The sequence below is a fragment of the Mustela nivalis genome, assembly GCF_964662115.1.
Source record: "Mustela nivalis genome assembly, chromosome: 7".
Classification (NCBI taxonomy): Eukaryota; Metazoa; Chordata; class Mammalia; order Carnivora; family Mustelidae; genus Mustela; species Mustela nivalis.
In genome coordinates, this window is record NC_139026.1 from 51,753,909 (window position 1) to 51,777,070 (window position 23,162).

At 41.1% G+C, this 23,162-nt stretch overlaps 1 protein-coding gene across 1 annotated transcript in view; it reads left to right on the top strand.

The window, feature by feature from the left end:
• A2ML1 (alpha-2-macroglobulin like 1) overlaps positions 1 to 23,162 on the top strand; it is a 66,602-nt gene that overhangs the window by 17,794 nt on the left and 25,646 nt on the right. The window contains exons 3-12 of the mRNA XM_082738278.1: positions 8,075 to 8,258; positions 8,585 to 8,747; positions 9,345 to 9,397; positions 15,812 to 15,832; positions 16,832 to 16,991; positions 17,467 to 17,551; positions 18,258 to 18,384; positions 19,153 to 19,267; positions 19,813 to 19,922; positions 21,177 to 21,344. Coding sequence (XP_082594404.1) covers positions 8,075 to 8,258; positions 8,585 to 8,747; positions 9,345 to 9,397; positions 15,812 to 15,832; positions 16,832 to 16,991; positions 17,467 to 17,551; positions 18,258 to 18,384; positions 19,153 to 19,267; positions 19,813 to 19,922; positions 21,177 to 21,344 — 1,186 coding nt within the window. The remainder of the gene's footprint in view (positions 1 to 8,074; positions 8,259 to 8,584; positions 8,748 to 9,344; positions 9,398 to 15,811; positions 15,833 to 16,831; positions 16,992 to 17,466; positions 17,552 to 18,257; positions 18,385 to 19,152; positions 19,268 to 19,812; positions 19,923 to 21,176; positions 21,345 to 23,162) is intronic.

Below are 23,162 nucleotides of genomic sequence, written 5' to 3' on the forward strand. Positions count from 1 at the left end.
ATAAAGCTAATATTTATAAGAAGCTAAGTATGCGTCAGGCACTTTTCTATATACTTCCATGCATCACATTATTTGATTCTTATACCAACTTTGTAAGATAAGTGGTATTATTGTTCCTATTTTATAGATGAGGAAACCAAAGCAGAGAGAGGTTAATACCTTGTCATGAGTCACACAGCTAACCAATGGCACTCAGTATACAGATTCTTTGTACCATTGTCTTTCTTCTGCAAGACTGGTGTGTTCTGGTTGCTACGGCAGCAAGTAGCTGTTTTAAATATCCCTTTGCAGTGAAGTTAACATCCTAGAAATTCAAGCTAAATACATTTGATATAACTAAGCACCCTTTTCTAGCTCAGGCAATACTATTTTTTCATTCCATAACTAATACATTACTAGATGCACAGATAGTCCCCATGGCTGGAACCTTGCCTAGACCCATTCTAGCTTCTCTTTTAGATCCACAGAATTGGAAAATATTCAATAGGATCCCAAAGTTAACCAATCTTATCTGCTAGAATCGAAGGACCAGGATAAAAGAAGATTAATGGCTGAAGAGAATTTAGGTGGCTTTATTGGGTTTATAGAAAAGCTGAGAGAAACAGACATGAGTAGTGGTGGGCCCTGAAGAAGTTACAAAGGGAAGAGGAGAAAAATTGCATCAGAAAATCAAAATAGGGGGCACCTGGGTGGCTCAGTGGGTTAAGCCGCTGCCTTCGGCTCAGGTCATGATCTCAGGGTCCTAGGATCGAGTCCCACATCGGGCTCTCTGCTCAGCAGGGAGCCTGCTTCCTCCTCTCTCTCTGCCTGCCTCTCTGCCTACTTGTGATCTCGGTCTGTCAAATAAATAAATAAAATCTTTAAAAAAAAAAAAAGAAAAAAGAAAATCAAAATAGAAGAGAAGCAAAAGGTGCCAAAGAGATTATGCAAAGCATGTTCCTCAGTATTTCTTTCCTCATTTTTCATTCCCTTTGTCTTGACATGTAAAAAAATGCCTCATTCCTATGATGTAACTCTGAATGAACTGTTTTTTTGCTTTATGCAGTCTTTAATCTTTTAAAGTGATTAAAAATGGACTTGAATGTCTTTTGTATTTATTTTGTTTGATACCATTTCCAGAAATCCTCATTTATTTGTGCAGTTTCTTTCTGGCACCCTGAGAGGAGTTAGCTAACTTTCTATAAATGATCAGATAGTAAGTAATGAGGCTTTGCATGGCAAATGGTCTCTTGTAATCCCTCAAGTCTACCAGGATAGCGCAAAAGCAAATGACTGTTACTGTGCTCCAATAAAACTTTATTTACAAAACCTGTGAGAGGCTGGATTTAACAGGCTCTCAGTTTATATAGTGCAGGCTATAGTTTGTCGCCTTCTGTCGTATCTGCCTCCTAAGCTCCCTTTAATATTGCTTGTAGCACAGATCTGGCAATGCATTCTCTCTGCTTTGGCTTCTCTGAAAAAGTCTTTTTTCCCCCTTCATTATTGAAAGATATTTTTGTTGGCTACAGAATGCTGACTTTTGGGGGTTTTTTCCTTCATTATTTGGAAAACGTCAATCCATTGTCTTCTGGTTAACATTGTTTCTCATGGGAAATTTGGTATACTTCCTACCTTTATTTTTCTATATACTAGGTGTATTTTATTTTGGCATTTATCCTGCTTGGAATTCTCTATGATTCTTGGATCTGTTGTTTGATTGGAAAATTCTCACCTGTTGTCTCTTCAAACATTTCTTCTGCTGTTCTTTCTCTCTTCTCTTTCTAGGATTCCGATGACATATATTTTAAACCATTTGATATGCTCCTACAGCTCTTGGATGTATTGTTCTATTTCTTTTCTAGTTTTATTGAGAAACAATGGCCATACATCCCTGTATAAGTTTAAGGCATACAGCATGATGTTTTCATTTATGTATATTGTGTAATGATTACACGAATAGGTTCAGCTAACATCCATTTTCTTATAATAGATACAGTAAAAAGAGAAAGAAAAAAAAGAAGAAAAGAAAAAAGAAAGAAAATTTCTCCTTGCCATGAGAAAGAACTTTTAGGATTTACCTTTTTATTTTTTATTTATTTTTTTAAGTCTTTTTTTTTTTTTAAAGACTGTATTTATTTATTTGACAGACAGAGAGAGAGATCACAAGTAGGCAGAGAAGCAGGCAGAGTGGGGCGAGGAAGCAGGCTCCCTGCTGAGCAGAGAGCCCAATGCGGGACTCAATAACAGGACGCTGGGATCATGACCTGAGCCTAAGGCAGAGGCTTAACCCACTGAGCCACCCAGGTGCCCCATGGATTTACCTTTTTAACAACTTTCCTATTTGGGGAACCTGGCTGACTCATTTGATGAAGAATCTGACTGTTGATTTCAGGGTCATGAGTTGAAGCTCCCTATTGGGCATGAATCCTTCTTAAAAAAAAATAAAATAAATTTAAAAAATAACTTTCCTATAAATCCTACGGCAGTGTTTGCTACAGTTATCATGATGTACATTACATTTCTACTATGTATTTATCATATAACTGGAAGTTTATACTTTTTGACCACCAACCTTCAATTCCCCTTCCCCTCTATCTCTGGTAACCACAAGTCTAATATCTTTTTCTATGAGCTTTGTTTTGTTTTGTTTTGTTTTAGAGACATATAGAGAGTGTGCATGTGAGTGTGCAAATAGGGGACACGGGTGAGAGGCAGAGGGAGAGTGAGAAAGAGAATCTTAAGCAAGCTCCATGCTCAGCATGGAACCCAATATGGGGCTTGATCTCCCAACCCTGAGATCATGACCTGAGCCGAAATCAAGTTGAGCACTTAACTGACTGAGCCACCCAGGCACCTATTTTTTTATTTTAGATTCCACATAAATAAGTAAACTCATAGAATATTTTTCTTTCTCCGTCTGACTTATTTTGCTTAGCATAATGCCTTCAAACTCCATCCACATTGTAAATGGTAAGATTTCTTCATTTTTTATGGCTAAATAATATTCCTGTGTGTATGTGCCAGTATATACACACATATATATCACAACTTCTTTATCCTTTCATCCGTCAGTGGATACTTAGGTAGTTTCCATGTATTGGCTATTGCAAATAATGTTGCTGTGAACATGGGGGTGCAGATACCTTTTCAAGTTAATGTTTTCATTTCCTTTGAATATAGTCCCCAAAGTGGATTGTGAAATTATATGATAGTTCTATTTTTAAGTTTTTGAGGATCCTCCATCCTGTTTACCATGGTGGCTGCACCAATTCATAAGCCCATCAACAGTTCACAAGTGTTCCCCTTTCTCCACATACAAGCTAACATTTGTTACCTCTTGTCTTTTTGATGAGGTTAAATTTTTTTCTACCTTTTTGTCCTCTGTGCTTCAGTTGGATAATTTCTATTGACTTATTTATAAGGTAAATATTGGTTAATTATTTTCTCAGCTGTGACAAGTTTATTTAAGAGCCTGAGGAAGGAGTTGCTCATCTCTGATAACTTATTTTTTTTTTAATTTTCAGCATTTCTAATTGACTTTATCACTTCCATCTTTCTGCTGAAATTTCCCATCAGTTTATGGATATTGTCCACCTTTTTTATTATAGTCCTTAAGGACTATAATATATAGTATTACTTCTACTTCTATTACTTCTAGCCATTTGATTTTTTATTTTTATTTTGTTAAAAGATTTTTTCTCAAAATATTTTCTACATCCAACATGGGGCTTAAACTTACAGGCCGGAGATCAAGAGTCACAGGCTCTACTGACTGGGCCAGCCAGGAGCCCCTCTTCTAGTCATTTTAAAGTTCCATTCGGATAGATCTCACTCCAATATCATCTATGAGTCTGACTCTGCCGGTTGCTTTGTATCTTCACAGGGCGTTGTCACCATTGTTGTCTTTGTTGTCATCATCATCTTCTTTTTGTAAGTCATATAATTTTTTTCTTTTAAGTAAGCTCTACACCCAGCATGGGGCTTAAACTCACAATCCTGAGATCAGGAGTTGCATGCTCTAATAACTGAGCCATCCAGGCACCCCATAACATAATTTTTGCTTAAATGACAGACATCTTGTCCAAAACAGGGGAGATTAAGTAAATAGCCTTTATATCTAGAAAGGGACACATCTCTTCTCAGTAGATGGAGTCATTCTGGTTAAAAGATGAGGTGGATTTAGGACTTGCTCTTTCCGTGTACCATAAGCTTCAAATTCCTCTTATGATGCCTTGTACTTGGGGTCGGGTCTGGAATGCTGGAGGCTTTTCTCAATGTTTGTTTTCCACTTGCAGCTCTCAGTTCCCTATACACATTATAGGCACCACAGAGGTGGTCTCTCTCCATATTTTTGCCCCTCTGCCAGTGGTGGACTGCTGCTATTTGTTATGTTTTTGGCTGGGTTGCTGGTGAGAGGGTGCGGTAGTTCTCTCTTGACCTTTTCATCTTCAGTCATAGGTAGTCTATATGCCTGTGCCTTGGAGGATAAGATGTTCTTAGAATTCCTGCCTCTACTCCTAATCAAACTTTGCTTTGTGTCTATGGCACGTCTTGTGTAGGTGTTTCCCGCCCTTCCTTCAGTCTTAGGAAACCTCTGAAAGTATGAGTATAGAATTCTTGGCTGAGGTCTGTTTCTTTTCCCTCCCTGTGAGGTTGGTGTTTTTTTTTTTGTTTTTTTGTTTTTGTTTTTTCCTCTTTTTCACTCTGTCCTTTCCCTGGCAACAGTGGGTCTTTACCTGTGCAACAATTGGGAGAACAGTATTTACCACTTTTCTCCAGAATCTTAAGCTTTCTTAAAAGAGTTTGGGCAGCTGGGGCCTTTCCTGCGGGATAGATAATACTGTCCTCTATGTCTATACTACTATGGGAGGCTCTTTTCAGTCTCATTCTTTTTTTTTTTTTAAAGATTTATTTATTTATTTGACAGAAAGAGATTACAAGTAGGCAGAGAGGCAGGCAGAGAGAGAGAGGAGGAAGCAGGCTCCCTGCTGAGCAGAGAGCCCGATGCGGGACTCGATCCCAGGACCCTGAGATCATGACCTGAGCCGAAGGCAGCGGCTTAACCCACTGAGCCACCCAGGCGCCCTTCAGTCTCATTCTGTATCCAATCTTTCTTACGAGCCCTTGGTAAAGGTCATGGAAAAGAACCCGTAAATAAGTACAAACTTCCCGTATGGCACACAGAGATTCTTTGTTGTTATTCTAGACCACACTAGACCTTTAGTGATTCATTAAAATCTTAGCTATGTCCTTAGTTGCTTCTGTGATGGCCCAAGTACCTCCCATGTTCCAGCACAGAGGAGACAATTCAACACTTAAGTCTCTTCTTGGAAGAAGCTGTGCCTCCTTGGATTTTAGACTAGTGAGTTAACTGGCAATCTCTGCTCAGCTCTTACATTCAACTTTCTGGTTCAAAAAAGATTATGATTTAGCTTTTTTGAGTATCAGGGAGGGGAAAATGCTCTTTCCAACTTTTTTTTTTTTAATGTCCTAAGTGGAAGTGGAACTTCCTACCTATTGTTTTGTGTCATCCAATTAGTGTTGCAAACAATTCCCCTTGTCATGAAAATACTGTTTTTAATGGCTGTGTATTGTTGCTTTATATTAATATAGCAATTTTTCAACCAAATTTATATTATTGGGCATTGTATAGACTTAACATTTGATTTTCCCAGCATCTTTACTCCAGTGCACTTCCTATAGTAATGGACTCCTTTCTTTAGAAAACCCCCTCCTGTCCAATTCCATGTGTTATTTTGGGATTGCCAGTCACAGTATTTCATCATGCTGGCCTCTGCGTGGTAAGAATGACCCAGGTCCCCCTGTTGTAGTATCTTGGCTACAGTGATTAATCCAGAGCTGAGCATATGAGACAAGGAGGAACAAAATCCATTTTCAGAAATTTCTCTGAGTTAGATGAAAAACTCCTGTATCTTGGGATCATAGGGCTGGAAGGATTCCCAGCTCCCTCTTCTCCACTACTTGAAGGGAATCCTGTGTATAGTGGGACTGAGAGATTGGGAGAAATGAGTCCTGACAGCATCAGTGCCTAATTTCAGGCCATAACATTTCCAGTTTCTCTGGTTCCTTCGGTTCTTCATGTCTGATCCACCCATTACCAAAAAATTCTTTTTCGTCTAAGTTGGTTTGATTTGGGTTGTTCATTCATTGGGTTGTTCATTTGGGTTGTACTCCAGAAAGTATCCTAATTTATACCCTAGGTAGCATTCAAGTCTCGCCAAAATAAAGAATACAGTGAAGAAACTTACGGTCGATACATTTTTTGCATACATGCATGCTCTCTTCCCTCATTAAGAAACATTTCCAATGGAGCACCTGGGTGACTCAGCAGGTTAAGCCTCTGCCTTTGGCTCAGGTCATGATCTCAGGGTCCTGGGATTGAGTCCTGCATGGGTCTCTCTGCTCAGCAGAGAGCCTGCTTCCCACCCCCCCAGCTCTCTCTCTGCCTGTCTCTCTGCCTACTTGTGATCTCTCTGTCAAATAAATAAATCTTAAAAAAAAAAAAATTCCAAAATAAGAATTGCTGGGTCATAGAAATGTGAAAGTGTTTTGATGTGTGTGAAATTGTCTTCAGAAAGGTTATCCATTTATACTTTTATAAGGAGTGTATATGTCCCTATTTCCACATAATCACAGGAATACTGAATAGTATTAATTTTTAAAATTCCCCAATAGATAGAGATATACTGCTTTTCTCTTGATACTATTCCTATACCTGTGTTCCCAAGTATGTCTTTTTTTTTTTTAAGATTTTATTTATTTATTTGACAGAGAGAGAGATCACAAATAGGCAGAGAGACAGACAGAGAGAGATGAGGAGAGGCAGGCTCCCTGCTGAGCAGAGAGCCCAATGCGGGACTCGATCCCAGGCCCCTGGGATCATGACCTGAGCCGAAGGCAGAGGCTTAACCCACTGAGCCACCCAGGCGCCCCCCAAGTATTTCTTAATAGAATAACAAGAGAGCAAAGATCAAACGTGGATGGAAATTTGGAATGAAACCAGAAAAAAAGGGAGAAGTCCAAAATTTGTTCTGAGAGCATTACCACTGTGAATACTCAGCCCTGGGATTTCCCCAGAATAGGTATTAAGGACTGGCTGAGCCAGTATGAATGTTTCAGGGAGAAATAAATTTGAGGGAGTGAATAGAAGTCCTACCCAGGGTTACCACCTTAGCCCGAGGGCTCCAATAGGTGATTGGCTGATGCATTAATCAAAAGCTCCACACCCTGTGGGGTTAATATATATATTATAGCAGGGACCCAGACTTCTGGTTCCTGCTATTGAGGAATCTCACCCACAAGGATGTGGGCTCAACTCCTTCTAGGAATATTGACCCTAACACCAGCCATTGCAGAAAAATATCTCCCGTAAGTGCTTGGTGTCAGTGTTGATTTGGGGCAGGTGGCTTCTTTGCTTTTCTCAAATGTAAATACGGGAGAGAAGAGATAATCTCTGATTTATTTTAATTTCCTTCTCATCTGTTCCTTCTTTGGTTTCATTTCTCCTTTAGCCAGAGAGAAAGGCAGAGGCACCAAAAGGAAGCTTTAAGAAAGATAACGTTAGGGCGCCTGGGTGGCTCAGTGGGTTAAGCCGCTGCCTTCGGCTTGGGTCATGATCTCAGGGTCCTGGGATTGGGCTCTGTGCTCAGCAGGGAGCCTGCTTCCTCCTCTCTCTCACTCTGCCTGCCTCTCTGCCTACTTGTGATCTCTCTCTGTCAAATAAATAAATAAAATCTTTAAAAAATAAAAAAAGATAATGTTTTAAAAAAAAGATAATGTTTATAGTAGACTCCTCATACCCTGTTCTCTCTAATAGAATTAATTTCCTCCCTGGTACCCTAGGTGTAGATTCTCAGTGATGGCCTCCTAGTTGTGGTTGGTTTAAGGCTGTGCACAGCTTAAGGCTGATTTATTTGTTACTCACCTGTTTGTCCCTTATAGAAAATAAGGTTCACAAAGGCGGGGGATCAGTCTGTTAAATTCACTGCTGTATGCTGAGTGCTTAGGAAAGGGCTTAATTTTTCACTGAGTGAATGAATCATTACGCCCTGAAATCCTTTTGCTTCCTTAATAGAAACTACCTGGTGACAGTACCAGCCCAGTTTAACTTCCCCTCTACCCAGAGAGTTTGTTTGGATCTGAGCCCTGGGTGCCTTGATGTAAAATTCACTATTACTCTGGAGACCAAAGACAAGACTCAGAAGTTGCTAGAAACCTCTGGATCGAAGAAGAGGCATTTACAGTGCATCTCCTTTCTGGTAAGCACAGATTCAACTCCAACTCTGCTCTCTTCCTTTCTTAGCTTCCTTCCTAGGCATTTAGGCAATCTAAACTGTAAGTATGATTTCTGTTATTTTACTTTTGCTACAGTCTTTAAACCTGTCTCCCCTAAACCTAAACTGAACTCTTGGCCGTAACACATTCACAATTTCCTTGACCTTGGATTTCTTCTTTTACTTTTTGACCTTAACCTCTGAACATGGTTTCTCTTCTTCCTGGCAACTTGTTTTATGACCCTACCCTTGCTACCCCCAGCTGTTTCCCCAATATCCTACTCTGCCACAGAGCTCCCTTCTCTTTTCAGGTACCACCTCCTGCTGGTGGCACAGAGGAAGTGGCTACAATCTGGGTTTCGGCTACTGGAAATAATACCAGCTTTGAGGAGAAGAAAAAGGTTCTAATTCAGAGGCAGAGGAATGGCGTCTTTATACAAACTGACAAACCTATCTACAACCCAGGGCAGGAAGGTAAGAGGCACACAGACGGGATTCGACAAAAGACAGGACAAACCGTTGCCCATATTCTGAAAGAGGGGCTTTGTGGTTGGGTGAGAGGTCAATGGAACAAGGCAGGAGGGAGGAAGGTTTGCAGGGAGGAGGGGTCCCAGGTGTTGAAGACATGCTGTGTTACATCAGTGGGAGTAAGTGGGTGGAGTTGCTAGTGTGTGTGTGTATCTGAAACAAAAGTACACATTTTTCCTGGGATGGAATTTGGCAACTCTAACTGGGCTTCTGCATCTTACAGCAAGCTGCTGATGTGAATAAGACAGCATCAAGAAACATTTTATAAGGACATTTTCAAGGGCTTTTGGCTTGAGCCCCTGGTATTTGTACTTTGTGCCTTCTTCTTCGGTAGAAGGGCCTTACATTCTAATGTTTCCAGGTGAGGGGCTGGGTGGGGCTTTGACCTCTCTCTCAGACTCAGTTTTAGTTTTTTGTTTTGTTTTAAAGTAAAACCTGATGGAATTTTGCTGACTTCGAAGTGTGTGGGGGAAGTAGAAAGGGTGGAAAAAAGATTCATAGAGGGGAAAACCCCCTTTGCCAATGATGTCTGTTCTGTTCTAGTGCACTTCCGCATTGTCACCCTGAACAGCAGCTTTATCCCAGTGAATGACAAGGTGAGAATTTAGTTGGGAAGAGGGAAAGGGAGAGGAGTAGGGCAGACTGAGAGAGAGTGGGCAAAAGGAGATTCTTTCTAAAGAGTGCGATGAGGTGAAGTCATCTGAGATCCAGAATGTTTGTGCTAGTCTCAGATTACAAGTCTAAACCCTCCTTGTCCCATCTTCTAAAAACAGGCAGCATGGATAGCTGAGAACATCAGTTAGATTAGCATTCCTGAGAGATGCTCATATCCACTGTCATCTTAAAGGGATTTTTTTTTTTTTTAAGATTTTATTTATTTATTTGACAGAGAGAAATCACAAGTAGACGGAGAGGCAGGCAGAGAGAGAGAGAGAGAAGGAAGCAGGCTCCCTGCTGAGCAGAGAGCCCGATGCGGGACTCGATCCCAGGACCCTGAGATCACGACCTGAGCCGAAGGCAGCGGCTTAACCCACTGAGCCACCCAGGCGCCCCCTTAAAGGGATTTTTAAAGGGACACCTGGATGGCTCAGTCTGTTAAGCATCTGCCTCAGGCTCAGGTCTTAATCCCAGGGTTCTGGGCTCAAGTCCTGCATCTGGGACCTTGCTCAGCAGGGGAGTCTGCGTCTCCCTCTGCCTGCCACTCCCCCCGTTTGTGTGCTAGAGCACACGCTCCTCTCTCTCTCTCTGTGTGTGTGTGTCAAATAAATAATAAGTCCTTAAAAATAAAGAGAGTTTTTGAAAACTTCCAGGCCTTTTCTCCAGGAATGACACCATGTGGCTTTGCAGTTCTGATATTAGAAATAATCCAGGAGGATGTTTAACAAAAAAAAAAGAATATCCATCCCCACCATCCTTTACTACAAGGCAAGGTGTTTGATAAAGTAGGCAATTCTCTTAAGACTGTATTATGTGCCAGGGCACCTGGGTGGTTCAGTGGGTTAAGCCTCTGCCTTTGGCTCAGGTCATGATCTCAGGGTCCTGGGGTTGAGCCCCACATCAGGCTCTCTGCTCCCAACCCCCAACTCTCTCTCTGCCTACTTGTGGTCTCTCTGTCAAATAAATAAATAAAGTCTTAAAAAAAAAAAACAATAGACTACATTATATGCTAAAAGTTAAAAGGTGGTAACATCTGGAGATTATTTGAATGCTCCTTGAACAGTTCAATCCCTAGAATCATAAGCCTTATGATACGTTTTATCTCAACGTAGGCCTTGTGTCAGTTTTACATTTCTGAAATGCTTGCCTCTCGGAGATGCCTATTGTTTTCTCTCTCCTTCAGTCACAGCTCGGGATACATGCTGTGTCACGAAGCTTCTAAAGATAGTGATAGGGTAAGCATTATTCTTTATTCCCATCTCCATGTTCTCAGAGCTTGTTTCTTTTCCCTGAACACACAATGAAGGGATCAGCTTATTGATCAGCAGCTTCCTTCACCACTACTTTCTTCCTCAATTTAGAATTCTTTTCTATTGCTCTTTCCTATCACCTGTATCCTTTCTTCATCAATCCAGCTTAATATTGCCTACTTTTTTTTTTTCCCAGGATTTTATTTATTAATTTGACAGAGACAAAGCAAGAGAGGGAACACAAGCTGGGGGAGTGGGAAAGGGAGAAGCAGGCTCCCCACTGAGCAGGGACCCCAATGTGGGATCCTATCCCAGGATCCTCGGATCATAAACCCAGCCCAAGGCAGACGCTTAACCGACTCAGACCCAGGAGCCCCTAATATTGCCCACTTTTTTCTCAGTAGACTGGTAATCCCAGTGCTGAGGGAAGTACTAGTGGAGAGCGTGGCCACCACAGCCAAGTGTTAGTTTAGGCTCTACTGCCCCCTGAAGGTGGATCTCATTAGCTACCCCTTGCTACTCTCCTCCTCCACACAGGTTAGACCCATTACTGAGAGGTGTTCTGATTTCCATCCTTATTCTCTATTTCTGTTGTAAAATTACTCCTTCCTCTTCACAGCATTTCTTTACACAGCCCCCGACTCCAAGATCCAATCTGAAACACTGAAAATTTGAAATTCCAATTTGGAATACTGAGATAAACTAAAGGAATTTTTTCTAAGAAACTGAGGGACAAAGATTGTGAGGTTACAGAGGACAGTATTTTATCCTGAGGCAACTGAAGTATACTTGAGATTTATTGAGCCTCTCTGGTTTGGTTGCTACAACCATTTATTCACAAATCTCAGCCTGCTTTTGGTTGGAAATGCTATTTTCCTAGCATTGTTGAACACTTGTTTTTTTCCGGAGCCTACTTCTGGGTAATTGGTGTCCTCCCAGATTCTTGATTCTCTATGTGAGAAGAGTACTTTGTCATCTGAGAGGTGTTCTTTTTCTGTACTTTTTAGCAGTCCACAGTAGTCTCATTTGTGTCTCCTTATTGTCTGTGTAGCTGTGGTTTGTAAGAATCCTGTCTCCCTCTTTATCTTGAAGGGGAGCAGAATGTGCTACCCCAACATGGGCTCCTTTGCCATGTGGATTATTTTGAGCTGAAGGCAATGATGAGCCAAAATGCTCAGGAAAAATTATTTTACTTCTCCGTTAACTGACTAAAAGAATTTATATAGTTGGGAAGGTGCCTGGGTGGCCCAGTTTGTTGCATGTCTGACTCTTGATTTTGGCTCAGGTCACATCTCAGGGTCTTGGAATCAAGTCTTGCCTTGGGCTCCATGCTCAGGGTGGAGTCTGCTTGAGATTCTTCCTCTCCCTCTCCCTCTGTCCTTCCCCCACTCTTGCTCTCTCTCTAAATAAATAAAATCTTAAAAAAAAAAAAAGAGAGAGAGATCTTAAATGGGGGCATGGCCCAGTTACCAGATACAACTTTTTTTTACCTAAAAGATCCATCTGCATGGTAGGACAAACATTTGATTACCAACCATCTGCTCTTCTGATCTTCCTGTGAATTGCCCCATTTCCCGCTGAAGCCCCAGGCTCCTATCTCATTCCTTAGCTTAGAATGGCATATAAGTGAGTCTCAGTTGCCTGGCAGCCCATGAGTCTCACTGTCTTTGTGCAGATGTATGTAATTAAATTTTTTCTCCTGTTACTCCATCTTTTGTCAATTTAATTATTAAACCAGCCAAAGAACCTAGAAGGGAAGAAGGGAAATTTTTCTGTTCCTATAATCCTTATCTCTCATTTTTTTTGGCTGTTCTGAAGAATTGCCATTAACCTGGATATCAGGGCTGATAATTGTATTTAATGAATCTCTGTTTCTTCACTGGTTAACATCACGTGGTACTTGGTCTAAGAATCAAAGGCAAGCACCATCTTGATTTCATTCCCTTTTCCTTCCAAGTGAGATCCAGTTCTTGTATGCTCTCTGAGGCCCCTGTATTTAAATTCCAGCTTTCAATCTCATTTAGTTTTTTTTTTTTTTTAAAGATTTTATTTGACAGAGAGAAATTATAAGTACACTGAGAGGCAGGCAGAGAGAGAGAGAGAGAGAACGAAGCAGGCTCCCTGCCGAGCAGAGAGCCCGATGCGGGACTCGATCCCAGGACCCTGAGATCATGACCTGAGCCGAAGGCAGCGGCTTAACCCACTGAGCCACCCAGGCGCCCTATCTCATTTAGTTTTTAAGTGTATATAATACTAATTGGAATGCCCAGAATTCAGTAAGTCTATAGTCTCTAATCAAGTCTTTTTTTTTTTTTTAAGATTTTATTTATTTATTTGACAGAGATCACAAGTAGGCAGAGAGGCAGACAGAGAGAGAGGAGGAAGCAGGCTCCCTTCCGAGCAGAGAGCCCGATGCAGGACTCGATCCCAGGACCCTGAGATCATGACCTGAGCCGAAGGCAGCGGCTTAACCCACTGAGCCACCCAGGCGCCCCAAGTCTTTTTTTTTTTAAGATTTTATTTATTTATTTGACAGTCAGAGATCACAAGGAGGCAGAGAGTCAGGCAGAGAGAGAGAGAGGGAAGCAGGCTCCCTGCTGAGCAGAGAACCCGATGTAGGACTCGATTCCAGGACTTCGAGATCATGACCTGAGCTGAAGGCACCAGCTTAACCCACTGAACCACCCAGGCACCCTCTAATCAAGTCTTAATTATATTAATACTTTAGACATATACTCTCTCTCTTTTTTTAAGACTTATTAGAGAGAGAGAGAGAGAGAGAGAGAAAGAGAGCATGAGTAGCAGGGGCAAAAGGAGAAGGAGAATCTGAACCAGACTCTGCAATGAGTGTGGAGCCCGATTCGAGACTCAGTCTCATGACTCTGAGATCCTGACCTGAGCCAAAACCAAGAGTCAGTGCCTAGCTGACTGTACCACCCCAGCACTCCCAACATTTTAGATATTCTAATTACCAATTTCCTTGGCTATGATTTTGTACAATTCTAATTATTACAATTTCAAAAAAAATCAAAAGATCTTATACAAATAACACAATAAAAAGATGATTTTTCTCATAGATTATCTGGAGCAGTCATTTTGTTCTCAACTTTTTCTTATAAGAATTTTCAAACATAACATTCATTATGTTTCATTTTGCCATATTCATTTTAATTGATCTTTTTTCTTTTTTTTCTGAATCATTTAAAAATAAGTTGCAGATATCATAACATGTTATTCCTGAACACTTTAGCATGTATCTTTTTAAAAGTAGATCCTAGGGGCATCTGGCTGGCTCAGTCAGTGGAGAGTGTGACTTTTAATCTTGAGGTTGTGAGTTTGAGCCACTGGTGGGTGTAGAGATTACTTAAAATTAAAATCTTTAAAAAAAGAAAGAAAAGGTCCATCTTAAATAATCATGATATCATTATCAAACCTAAGAAAATTAACAATAATCATTTGATATCATTTAATACCCAGTCTTAAATCAGCTTTTTTCAAATGAGTTTGAGGGTTTTTTTCAAACTAAGATCTGATCAAAGTCTTTTAAATTTCTGTCTTTTAAATTTCTCTTAACTTAAAATAATCTTAATTTTTTATTTTTGACTTTTTTTTTTTTTTTTTTAAAGAGAGAGAGAGAGAGAGATAGTGATCGGGCTAAATGACTTGTAGAATGTCATCATTCCAGAATATGACATCGACTTTTAGGGAAGCCTAGTTGTCTTACAGAGTATTCAACATTCTTGATTTGTCTGATAATTTCTTTACTGTGTAATCTAACTTGTTTCCCCATCTTCTGGAAGTTGTTCTGAGGTCTTAATTAGATTTAAGCTAAACATTTTTGGCAAAAATGTTTACTAGACAATGCTATGAATCTCCAGTATACTCTAAAGGATACACATAATGTCAGGTTGTCCCATTATTAGTGAAAATAAATTTGATTACTTGCTTAAGGTAAGTAATTTCTCTCTAATTTCTCTAGTGTAAAGATATGTCTTCTCTTCAGATTTTTAAATTTATTTTAATTTTTAAATTTTTATTTTTTTCAATATTAATTTGAGAGAGAGAGAGAAAGAGAGAGAGAGAGAGAGCGAGCATGAGCTGGGGGGAGGGGCAGAGCAAGAGGAAGAAGCAGAATCCCCGCCAAGCAGGGAGCTGGATGTGGAACTCAATGTGGGGCTCAATCGGAGGACCCTGAGATCATGACCTGAGCCAAAGGCAGACACTTAACCGACTGAGCCATGCAGGTGTCCCTCATTTTTTTAAATTTATTTAATGTAAGTTCCATGCCCATCTTGGGGCTTAGACACAACCTTGAGATCAAGAGTCACAAGCTCTACTGACTGAGCCAGCCAGGTGTCCCGGTCTTTTTTTTCTAATTAGTAAATAATTTTGGTGACACTTTAGCACTTAGCCCAATAACCTGTTCACCACTAACCTTTTAATTTTAGCATCCATTTTCTTGAAGTCTTTTGATGGAACTCTTTAAAAATTTTTTTAAAATATTTTAATAATATTTTATTTATTTATTTGACAGAGAGAGAGAGAGACAGAGACAGAGAGCAAAAGCAGGGGGAGCAGCAGGGGGGAGCCTGATACCCGGGGCTCGATCCCCAGGATCCTGGGATCATGACCTGAGCCAAATGCAGATGCTTAACGAACTGAGCCACCCAGGCACCTCCATGGAACTCTTTTAAACAAAATATTTTTTAGAAGGGATTCAGACAGCAGAGGAGGAGTCAAGGAGATAGTTGGCTCCCAAGAAGAGGTTTAAACATCCGGGAGCCTCCAGATGCTAAGACTTTGTTTTCAGGCATGTTGTGGTAGAGCTCAGTCCCAGAGCCCTAAGGGATGCTGAAGGGTCTGAAGCTTCATTTCTTCAAATGTTCTGGGGACTGTCAGTCCCTCTGAGGAAATCTCTTCTCTCTCCTCCCCTAGCCAGTAAGCTTTTGCTCCATCGTTACCCTGATGAAGGCACAAAAGAGCCATTTAGGAAGGAAGAAGAGGGCAACAGAGAAAGAGAGAGGCCCTTGTGAACTTTCTGCTTTCAGCCCATCCTTATTGCTTATCCTGCTTTAACCCACATTATCTGATTTTCCTTTTCAGTACTCCCTGGTGGAGCTGCAGGTAAGTCAAAGTTTCCTTTTCTTTTCTGTCCGTTGTGGAAAGGGGAAATTAATTTAGTGCTAAGCTTTAAAGCCAGAAACAACTCTGAGATCTTGGCCCCAAGCCTGAGACTGCCTCAGTACTGAGCACCCACAGCTCCACCCCAGCTGAGCCTTTCTCCTGCCTGTGCCCCCTGCCCCCTCGGTCCTGAACCTCTGTAGAGAAGGACACCACTCTGCTGTGACTAGCCCTCCTACTCTGATTCCTGTGACTTTTCTGGGCCAGCCTTGGTTCGGTACTCCTCTTATTCTAATCGCTATCATCATAGATACTCAGCAGTTGAGTAGAACACGAATACTGTGGGAAGTACTAAGCAGGAAAGGGTCTAGAACGGTGACTGCCCACAGCAACCCCTCCATGGTTCTGTTAGATTATCTTTCAGGTACATTGTGCTAAATTCCTTCAGCATTGCCCCTAAATAGTTACCAAAAATAAGCCCTTTGCAAAGGATATTTTATTTTATTTTATTTTATTTTATTTTAAAGATTTTATTTATTTATTTGAAAGACGGAGATCACAAGTAGGCAGAGAGGCAGGCAGAGAGAGAGAGAGAGGGAAGCAGGCTTCCTGCGGAGCAGGGAGCCCGATGCGGGGCTCGATCCCAGGACCCTGAGATCATGACCCGAGCCAAAGGCAGCAGCCCAAACCACTGAGCCACCCAGGCGCCCCGCAAAGGACATTTTAAAACCCACGTTCTGAAACTGGCAGTAACACATTTGAGAACTCAGTCTGATTATTTGAATCCACAAGGATGCTTTTTATCCCAAATGGGGTCGGACCCATAGGAAAATTTATTGTGCTTAGTAATAAAAAAAAATCATAGTTGAAACTATAGCTGTTCTTCCTGGTCATGAGCAACGAGTGGGATTCTTCCCCTGCACTTTGTGTCTTTACCTGCTTTTTGCAGTGCCGAGTGAGAAACAGGCAGGTACGTCATGAATTTCTTTCTAACAAACACAGGATCCAAATAGCAACAGGATCGCACAGTGGCTGGAAGTGGTTCCTGAGCAAGGCATTGTAGACCTCTCCTTCCAGCTGGCACCAGAGGCAACGCTGGGAACCTATACAGTAGCAGTGGCCGGGGGCACGGCCTTTGGCACCTTCAGTGTGGAAGAATATGGTAGGTGGGAGAATTAGCAGGTCAAAGTGTTGGACACAATCTTGTCCCCAAATCAGCAAAGGTAAAGTAAAATCTACTATGGGGAGGGATTTTTAAAACAAATTTTTTTAAAGATTTTATTTATTTATTTCAGACAGGGATCACAAGTAGGCAGAGAGGCAGGCAGAGAGAGAGAGGATGAGAAGCAGGCTCCCCACTGAGCAGAGAGCCTGACGGTGGGGCTCGATCCGAGGACCCTGGGATCATGACCTGAGCTGAAGGCAGAGTCTTTAACCCACTGAGCCACCCAGGTGCCCCTAAATTTATTTTTGAATCCAGGCTAAACCAGCTAATAACTTTGGGAGCATTTTGCTTTAATACTCCCCCCTTAAATTAATTTAAGTATGACTGTTTTTATACCCCTCTGTCTACTACCCGTATGGTCAAATCCTCTTTCTTTCTATTCCTTTCCCACATCTATTTCCACTCTCTCCAGTGTTGCCTAAGTTTAAGGTGGATGTGGTGGAGCCCAGGCAATTATCAACAATGGAGGAATCCTTCTTAGTGAAAATCTGTTGTAGGTAAGAGTAAAGCTCTGGATCTGGTGAAGAGTAAAACTGTTTTGAGAAGCTGACAAAGGGAGTGTTATGGGGAGAGTTGTTGTGGAGGCATGGAGGCAGTGGTTAAAATGTAAGATATTTTTAGATGGTCCCAAAGTCATTACTTAACCATTTTCTTTCTTTTCTTCCTTCTTTCTTTCTTTCTTTTTTAAGATTTTATTTATTTATTTGACGGAAAGAGAGCACACCATGTGTGTAAGCAGGGGGAGTGGCAGGAGAGGGAGAGGGAAAAGCAGGCTCCCCACAGAGCAGGGAGCCCAATGTGGGGCTTATTCCCAGGGTGATGGGATCATGACCTGAGCTGAAGGCAGATGCTTAACCACCTGAGCCACCCAGCAACCCCTAAGAACACATTTTCTAATTGTGTCTCTGCTCTTACTTTTCCATTGCTGAGTCAGCATTATTGATTCAGTGTCTACCTTATGCAGAAAACAATATTGAGTCCCATGAAGAAATAGGAATAAGGAGAGAGAAAACACCATCTCTGTCCTTCAGAAGGTTCATAAGGCTATGAGTGAAGCAGGGAAGTGAACAAGACTAGGGAAGGACTGTTAGTACTTTACGAAGTTGGAGTAGGGGAAAGAAGAGACAATAGTGTTTTGGAAGAGGAGGGCTGGATCTCAAGTGCACTCTCCCAACTCTGACTTCTCGTGCTTTTCTGGGTTAGGTACACCTATGGAAAGCCCATCCTGGGGACAGCACAGGTATCTGTGTGTCAAAAGGCATATACTTACCATTTTCCAGAGGCAGGACGGGAACAGCTGCCTGACAAGTGCAGGAATCTTTCTGGACAGGTGAGTAAATGGAATGTAGAAAAGGAACCTTATTCCTGTGTCCTAATGAATAGCTAAGCATCAGTATTAAAAAGTGGTAAAGGAATTTAAAATTGAAACAGATGAACATGAGAAAAAGAGAGAGGCTCTTAACTATAGAGAACAAACTGAAGGTTGCTGCAGAGGAGGCAGGTGGGGGGATGGGGTAACTGGGTGATGGACATTAAGGAGGGCACATGATGTAATGAGCACTGGGTGTCATATATAAGTGATAAATCACAAAATTCTACTAGTGAAACTAATATTACACTATATGTGAACTAACTGAAACCTAAATAAAAACTGAAAAAAGAAAACAAAAACTGAAAAAAGAAAAAAAAATCGAAAAGTGGTTAAAAAATAAAAAGCAGTAAAAAGCCCAAAGTAGAAATCATTTCATACAATTATTGCCCTAGTTCCAAAGAACAAAGCAGTCTTCTTTACTCTAAATAGATGAAGTCTTTTTTAGAATCTGCCTTAGAGTCAAGAAATTAACCTAAATCCTTGAGAGGTACAGTTTTCCTGCAGTTGGTTCTCACCCACACCCCTCCCATATCTTGGAACTTCAGAGTTGTTTCATGATTGTGTGTTGCTGGTGTATATACTCTATGTTATAGGGAAGTTTTTCTGTCTTGAAGGTGGAGAAACCAAAGCATGGAGATAAGAATTTCTTTCGATAGTGCGTTATGAAACGGGGGTAAAAGTTAGGTTATTCATCCTCTCTTTTTGGCCCCCTGATTGCTTCACTAGACAGACAAAACAGGATGCTTCTCTGCTTCTGTGGACATGTCCACTTTCAACCTCACTGGTTACATGTACAGCCACACCATCAATATTGTGGCTACTGTGGTGGAGGAAGGTACAGGTAAGTGGAATAGTCTTGGTTCATTAAGAAAAGAGGAAGGAGAAGGCCTGTTCCAGAGATAAACTTATTCAGAGGACTCAAGACCTACCCTCACTAGTGTTTGGGAATGACTCTGTTCCTAGGTCATAGTCAAAGGGAAGTGCCAGATTCCAGTTTGTCATCTGTTACTGTTTTCCCGAAAGGTTGGGGAGGAAGAGTTTGTTTGGATCTTTGGCCAGAAATATGTTCAGCTTCATACTTCTAGTGGCACTCTCCTTTCAGGGATTTTTATGTGTTTTTTTTTTTTTTTTTAAGATTTTATTTATTTATTGGACAGACAGAGATCAAGTAGACAGAGAGGCAGGCAGAGAGAGAGGGGAAGCAGGCTCCCCACTGAGCAGAGAGCCCGATGTGGGGCTTGATCCCAGGATCCTGAGATCATGACCTGAGCCGAAAGCAGAGGCTTAACCCACTGAGCCACCCAGGCGCCCTAGGGATTTTATGTTAAACATGAAGATGAGGATATCAGGTATTTCGATTGTCATACATCTGGTTTCCCTCTGCAGGAGTAGAAGCCAATACTACTCAGGATATCTACATTTCTTCAGAAGTGGGATCAATAACCTTTGAAGACACCAAAGACTTTTATTACCCCAATTTCCCCTTCAGTGGGAAGGTATGTTGAAACTCGTCTCTACACAAAAAATGTTTAACCATCCACCGTTGCCTTCTTCCTGTAGACATAATAATAGCTAATTTGGCATTGTTCTAAGTACTTTACAGGTATTTACTTATTTAATCTTTACAACTACCCAGTGAGGTAGAAACTGTTATTGGCCCCATTTTACAGATAAGGGGACTGAGGCACAGCAAGGTTAAATGATTTTCCAAAAGTTATACAGCTGGTAAGTGGTAACTAGGATCAACATCAGGCCTATCTCAAGTGCACTCTCAAGTGAGAGAGTGAGAGCCAGGCTGCCTGGATCCAGAGTATATACTCTTAATTCCTTATGCTGTGCTGCCTTCAATCTCACTTGAGATGCACTTTGAATATTAATGTGACTTTATTGCTTTTGCCAATGCCAGGGGCTCCTAATGTACAAATCTTTGAATTTTAGACCTGCAAGGTGTCTAGAGAAATCATCTACTGTGGCTCCTCCCCTAAGCAAGATGAATGTTTAACTTTCCTTAACAGAGAGCCATTGATAGCTCCTTAAGCAGTTTCCTCAGAGATTTAAAAATTTCCTTTGTTGGTGTCTTCTTTCTTTCTTAAAAAAAAAACAAAAACAAACACAAAAAAACACAAAGCAAAACAAAAAACCAAAAACAAAAAAACCCATTTATTTATTTAAGTAATCTCTACACCCAACATGGGGCTTGAAGGCTTGACCTTCAGGTCAAGAGGTACATGCTCTCCCAGCTGAGCCAGTCAGGCTTCACTCCTGTCTTCTTTCTGATACTTAACAATCTATCTTTTTTTTTAAGTTCCAAATAACTTTTCCACACAATAACCTTGTATATTTTTAGATCCATTTAGGCCCATCCTTAGTCATCTTTTCTCTAGACCAAGGACAATCCAGATCTTCTTAGAGCCTAAGGATTATACAATTTACGAGTGGAAGGGGACTCTGTTTAAAAAAAATTAAAGCAATATAATGTACAGAGAGCCTTGGAAGGGGCCCGTGTAAATGAAGCGTCTTAAAGCTTCATTAGCTACATGGCAAGTCTACTTCTGCTCCAGGCTGAGCTCCTCCTGTGTGTTTCTCATTTCCTCACAGATGTTAGTTTCCAATGCTTGAATCACACTTACCTGTTTTCTGGACTCCCTCCTGAAATGCGTTCTTAGAGTTTCTTTTATCACCTCAATTTACCACATACTTGAACTTACTCCAAACCTAATTCTAACATCCCAATAACCTTCATCCCCCAGATAAGAGTTAGGGGCCATGATGGCTCCCTTCTCAAGAATCATTCAGTATATCTGGTGATTTATGGCACAAATGGAACCATCAACCAGACCCTAACTACAGACAATGACGGCCTTGCTCCCTTCAAGCTGGATACAGTTAATTGGAGTGGGGGAGATATTTCTCTGGAGGTAAGGCTTCCCTGAGGGAAAACGTCAAACTTTTCCTGTTTCTCTCCCCTCCTCCCTCTGATGTAATTCCAACTCCATCACTCATCAGTCCTGCTTCCCACTTGAGAAAATTTTGGGTTTTTTAAAAGATTTATTTGGAAGGGGGAAGGGGCAGAGGGAGGGGGAGAGAGAACCCCAAGCAGACTCAGAGCATGGAGCGTGACATGGAGCTTAATCCTAGGACCCTGAGATCATGACCGAGCCAAAACCAAGAGTAGCATGCCCAACCAACTGAGCTACCCAGGTGCCCCAAGGGTTTTTTTGTTTTGTTTTGTTTTTAATATCAATCTAATAAATGGCCCTTCAGATAAAAATTGTTATTTCTTTATTTTTTTAAAGATTTTGTTTATTTATTTGACCAAGGGAGAGATCACAAGTAAGCGGAGAGAGAGAGAGAGAGAGAGAGAGAGAGAGGAGGAAGCAGGCTCCCTTCCAAGCCGAGAGCCTGATGTGGGACTCGATCCCAGGACCCTGAGATCATGACCTGAGCTGAAGGCAGAGTGTTATAACAACAAGGCTTAACCTCCTGTCTTCTTTCTGATACTTAACAATACATCTATCTTTTTTTAAGTTCCAAATAACTTTTCCACACAATAACCTTGTATATTTTTAGATCCATTTAGGCCCATCCTTAGTCATCTTTTCTCTAGACCAAGAACAATCCAGATCTTCTTAGAGCCTAAGGATTATATTTAGCCCACTGAGCCACCCAGGCACCCTAAAAATAGTTATTTCTACTAATTCATCTTTCAACTTATCCCCATCTCTATTTTGATCCTATATTTAAAATCAGAGTGGTGGGGCACCTGGGTGGCTCAGTGGGTTAAAGCCTCTGCTTTCAGCTCAGGTCATGGTCTCAGGGTCCTGGGATTGAGCCCCGAGTTGGGCTCTCTGCTTGGTGGGGAGCCTGCTTCCCTTCCTCTCTCTCTGACTGCCTCTCTGCCTACTTGTGATCTCTGTCACATAAATAAATAAATAAATAAATAAATAAATGAATAAATCTTTTTTAAAAAATTAAATAAAATCAGAGTAGGGAGGAAAAAATAGTTCAGAGTCATTCTTTTCCTCCTATTTCCCTCTTCTCACCTGCCCTGGGCCATTACTCATAAAAAATGGCAAAGAAGAAAACTCTACATTTTGGATAACTTATAAGGAAAACTACTCATATCAGTAATCAACTGTGAAATAATGCTGCTCAACAAACAACTACAAAACTTTAGTGTTATAACAACAAGGCTTTATTGCTCATACATCTGGGGTAGTCAGATACGCAGCTCTGCTGATCTTGGTGGACTTCCTTACATGTTTGGGGATGAAGGCCAGTGTCTCATGCTCCAGAAAGCTATCCCAGGGATATTCTGATGGCAACGATGAGATACAAGAGCAAAAGTGGACCCAAAAGGGTTTCTCCAAGCTGGCATATGCTCACATCCCATTCCCAGCAAGTCACATGGTAGGCCTGAAGTTTGACTAGAAGGGTAATGATTACATGGTAAAGGACATGAACATGGGGAGGGACGGATTGTGCCATTAATGCAATCACTGAGCTATACTACTTAAGCAAACACATACAGTTAGTGTTGTGGCTAATTTAGTCCTTTACACAAGGCATCACTCAATCACCCTACTTAGAAATATTTATTTTTAATCTTGTTATCCTTTATGCCTTGTTTTCTTATTCCTAGGATATATTCTTTAATTTCTAGGTAATCTTGATCATGCTTATCTATAGTCCCTACATCAATCCCTGAAAGTTTATCATCCACAATTGCCTATTAC